General features: G+C 38.3%; 1 protein-coding gene across 1 annotated transcript; it reads right to left on the bottom strand.

Annotated features, from left to right (window-relative positions):
- Positions 1-682: 682 nt before the first annotated feature.
- Positions 683-2,618, bottom strand: LOC136821798 (uncharacterized). Its single transcript, XM_067078015.1, has one exon. The coding sequence runs from the start codon at positions 2,563-2,565 to the stop codon at positions 979-981; it is 1,587 nt and encodes a 528-aa protein (XP_066934116.1). The 5' UTR covers positions 2,566-2,618; the 3' UTR covers positions 683-978.
- Between the last annotated feature and the right edge of the window lie 1,769 nt (positions 2,619-4,387).

Below are 4,387 nucleotides of genomic sequence, written 5' to 3'. Positions count from 1 at the left end.
AGAAACATTGATTTTTCATTCCATGCCAAATATTACTTCTCGCTATGTTTCTGTTTGATCGCTTCGTCTCTGTTTTGAAAACCAAAACAAACGGCCCAATGTTTATGTCTTTTCTTTGTTTGACAGCCCGAGGGGCCCTTGAATCTTTGCAGATGGCTGTTATTTCTGTCGTTATATACTACACACAGATAATTAATTACGGGAATTTTGTGAACAAGTTAAAAATTATATCTCTGTTTCTTTTTTCAAATATACCAGACTCCCGCGTTCGATAGGACCGATCATCGGAACGGCTCCATGACGGATCGATGTGTGATCGATGGATTACTTAACGATCCGGATAGGAGATTGATGGAAGATTCAGCCATTAAAAAGTCTTGAGTATCAATCCTTCGTTGATCCATTATCGAGCTAGTATTTCAATCGAGTATATATCGATCATCATCGATCAATAATCGAGTATGCATCGATTATAAATCGATTATGCATCTATCATGTATCGATCATGTATCGATAGGTGTTGATAGGTAATCGATAGCGAGAAAGATCGATTAATATTAGAGCTTGATTTTTAGAAAGAGTCAATAGGGTCGATAGGGTCGATAAGATTGATAAAAGATCGATGATAGATTGATAAATAATCGATAACTAATCATAAGCTTAAAGGGGAACGGCACCGATTTTCAAAACTGATATCTTGGCTTCTAATGGCTATATAAGATTTATTTTCATCAATCTAGACAGTTAAAATCCTTTTCTGAGAAAAAAAATCAGTACTCAAATATCCTTGTTTAAAGCTCTTTTTTCTATAGCGCGTTCAAAAAGAGAGAAATGGAACTACTACGTCATAAACGGCAAAAGAGGAACTTCTTTGATAAACAATTAAGAAAGAGTGGTTTATGTTATTGAGTAATATTATACACCATACATATATATTAAAAATACTGAAGATACAACTATGAAAAAAATGTACAAAATTTAACAAAATCTAGACCTGCTTTTTCTGACAACTTCCTCCTTATCTGGTTTAGGTTCTGTAGCGATATTTTTTGGTGGCTTAGGCAGGTTTGGGAGAGGGTATTTCTCACGAGTTTCCCGTAGATAAAAAACCTCTTCGAGAATGTTGCTTATGTAGCTTTTGTCCTTCGCTTCTTTGATTGGTTTAGATACCCAACTTTGAGTGATACGAGTGAATGTGATCTTGTTACGTTTTTTGCCAGATTTGGTTTCAGCTTGCTGTAGACCAACAGATGAATTATGATCTAAAACTGCAAGTTGTGATCGAGCAACCATAACCTCGTATGAAAAGTGCAGACGTTTCGGACAATATTTATTATACAAGGAATGAAATACTTCTAAATTTCCTGTGTGGTTAAATTCGGTAAGATATGGAAAATCTTTTAAAAGTTTAGGATCAGCAACAATTTTCTTGAGTGCAACAAATGCTGACGAATCTTTTTTCAGCCATTTACGTCCAAGGCGTTTCCCATGCTCACATGATTTATAATGCTTGTTTCCTTTGAACGTATGTTTATTGGTGATGTGCTCCAGAATACTGAGCCACTTTTCCTTTAAGATTTCAACATTTCCACCGCACGTTTTACAACACCACCAAAAATGGTTGATAATCGATTTTACCCACAACAACAACTCGGCATTTTTCTTAGCTTTAGCTGCTTTCATCAGCCGTTTTTTTATGCTCTTACAAAAATGCCAAATGTCGAATTGGTGAGGAATGTCTTTACATTCTGTTCTCATGAACTTTCTTACTTGTGTATGGCGGTCAGTAGTGAGGCTTAGAATTTTGATTCCGTACTCTTTGAGGCGTCTCAGTAAATCTTTAAGTCCAAAAAGCTCCATTCGATTGGAATTTCCTGCTATACGGCAATGTGAAACGTTAAAGTCTACAATTTGACCATCAGCAGAGTTCATTATCGTGTAAGTACCGTACTTAGCGCTGTAGCCGGGAGAATCGCATCTTCCATCTCCGTTAACGTGAATCGGACCGTTCTCAATAATCTCAGCGATGATTATTTCTCTGAATGTAGTGTAGACGTGATGAATAGCAGGTAGGAGATAAGCTTTCTGCATTTTGTAAAACGATCTCTCACTAATAAAGGCTACCTTGGCGATTCCCATCATCTCACTTATTCGACGATAAGTAGCACCTGAACAGAGAACTGATGCTGCCATAAGAATGTTCCCTTCAGCCATTCCTCTCACATCTGGTTGTGACTCCCATTTGGTTTCGTGATTATTCACACAAAGCTTTGTAACGATTATCTTAGTTCCTCGAGTGACACATTTCGTTATCGAGGCAATTTGGTGGCATAGAGAACAAAATGAAAGAAGTTGTGCTAGACAAGACCAGTAAACGATGAACTTTGTGTCTTTGTTGGGCAAGCCGATCGACTCCTCACTCTCTACATCACTATCTGAATCACTGTCTGTGGGATCGGGTTCGAATGTCAGATCTGATGGGTCGTCCTCTTCTTCATCAGAGCTACTATCGATTACGTCCATCGGTTCCTTGTCATCACTACTTTCAATTTTAAACGTGACCATCACATCAGGTGGAAATGTTATTTCTGTATTTGTCTCTTTTACCTTTGTGTCTGTCTTTTTTTCTTCTCAAATTTCACTTTCAATGGTCCTGGGAAATCAATGTTATGAGTTCTCTCTTTATCCTGTGAGTGATTGGGTTGGTCATGGTATTGTGTTCCCCGAGATGTCACTTTTTTGAAGGGTGTCCCAGCTGATATGGACTTGTCTACCATGACAGGTGCCTTTGAAACAGGTTCGATATTTTCGGTGCTGGTTGGCTCGACATTTCTCTCTTCGTAAACTTTTTCAATAAATTGTCGTTTATTTGCGCGCTCAGACCTTGCTTTTGACATTGGCCTTGACTTAGGTTCTTTCGAGAAGCAAAAAATGGTTGGCACTGCTGCATCTTCCTTCAATTTTCGTTTCGATGGTATTCCCATAAGTTCAGCCTGTAAAAGTAAAAAAGCAAATTAAGCCAAAGTTGTTGTTAACACCCCTGTTTCATATGTGCTCAAAATCTTATAAGTCTAATCCAAACCATCCAAGTGACCTTATTGAGCCAGAATTTAGTGGATACTATCCCAAGTGAGTGAAAACACTACACCAAGGCACTGAGACAGGGGTGCTAAAGATATTTCAGCTGTGGGGGATTTCTCACAAATGCGGGCTAGCTACGGCTATTAAGAGAGAAGGATCCCATTGGGATAAGGAAAGAGAAAAAAACAAGCATTTACCTGGAGGTCTCGTTCGAAACAGGAGCTCTCAAAATGTTCTGAACAAAGCACAAGACTCTTTGGTAATTTTCCTTCCCTTCGTATATTTCGTTCCCATTGCTCTCGAAGGCTTGCATTCTTAGGAAGAGAGTGAAAACTGAGGGTTTTCTTTATTTGTTTGGTTGCGTCGTTTTTTGGTTCACTTTGAGTCTTGTCGTCATTCTTTTCGTGTTGCTTCTTCTTTTCCTTTGCTTTCTCCTCACCACGGTTGGTACAACCATAAGCACCGCAACTTGAAACCATTTTACTTTTACTGCTTCTACAATTAAATTCTTCACAAAATGATTTTTCTTCTCTCTTAAAATCGTAAAATCCTTCTACTGTAAAACGAGAGATGAGAGAGCCGTTTTGCTTATCATCTCATTATAACATTTGTTTAATCTGCCTTTTGCCTTTTATGACGTAAAATTCTGCGCTCGACCTAGTTTCCTGAATGTACAAAAGTGGGTCTTTTCAAAGCTTAATAAACGCAGAGATTGTTATGACTTTTAGAAAAAAAGAGAAAGTTTTGTGAAGAGATTTTTTTGGGATGTGATTTTTTAATGTGAAGCTTCATGAATTTTAATTCTTTAAAATTAGTGCCGTTCCCCTTTAAAAAAATCTTGAGTATCGATCCTCTATCAATCTCCTATCTGATCGTTAAGTAAATCATCGATCACATATCGATCCGTCATCGAGCCGTTCCGATGATCGATCCTATAGACCTTTCTTCAAAGAGGCCACCCTGTTGAATAATTATGTAGTCCAGCAGAAAAACAATGATAAAACCATGCATAATTATTACAATATGCATGATTCAGTAATCATGCATGGCTCTATCATTGTTTTTATAGCTGGACTACATAATTATTCAACAGGACGTCCTCTTTGAAAAAAGAGATTTCGCTGATTGCTCAGAGCGCGACGAGCAATTTTTTTCCCTGATAATTTTTCCTATCCGTCATTCCGTGATTCAGGGGGTATTGGGAGGTAGGGTCAGGGTTGCTAGTAACGGCTTGTCACTGTGCCGGGTGCATACTTGGCGTCTTGGGCCCCGCAGGGTTGCTAGTAACGGCTCGAATTTCAGTCAA

This window comes from Clytia hemisphaerica, unplaced genomic scaffold (assembly GCF_902728285.1).
Source record: "Clytia hemisphaerica strain Z4C2 unplaced genomic scaffold, Clytia hemisphaerica genome assembly, whole genome shotgun sequence".
Lineage (NCBI taxonomy): Eukaryota > Metazoa > Cnidaria > Hydrozoa > Leptothecata > Clytiidae > Clytia > Clytia hemisphaerica.
Note: the sequence above shows the minus strand (reverse complement) of the source record. Positions and strands in the feature narration are given on the sequence as shown.

Bases quoted from the DNA above. Each gene is read 5' to 3' on its own strand.
- LOC136821798 (XM_067078015.1), bottom strand. From the start codon at position 2,565: ATGGTCACGTTTAAAATTGAAAGTAGTGATGACAAGGAACCGATGGAC.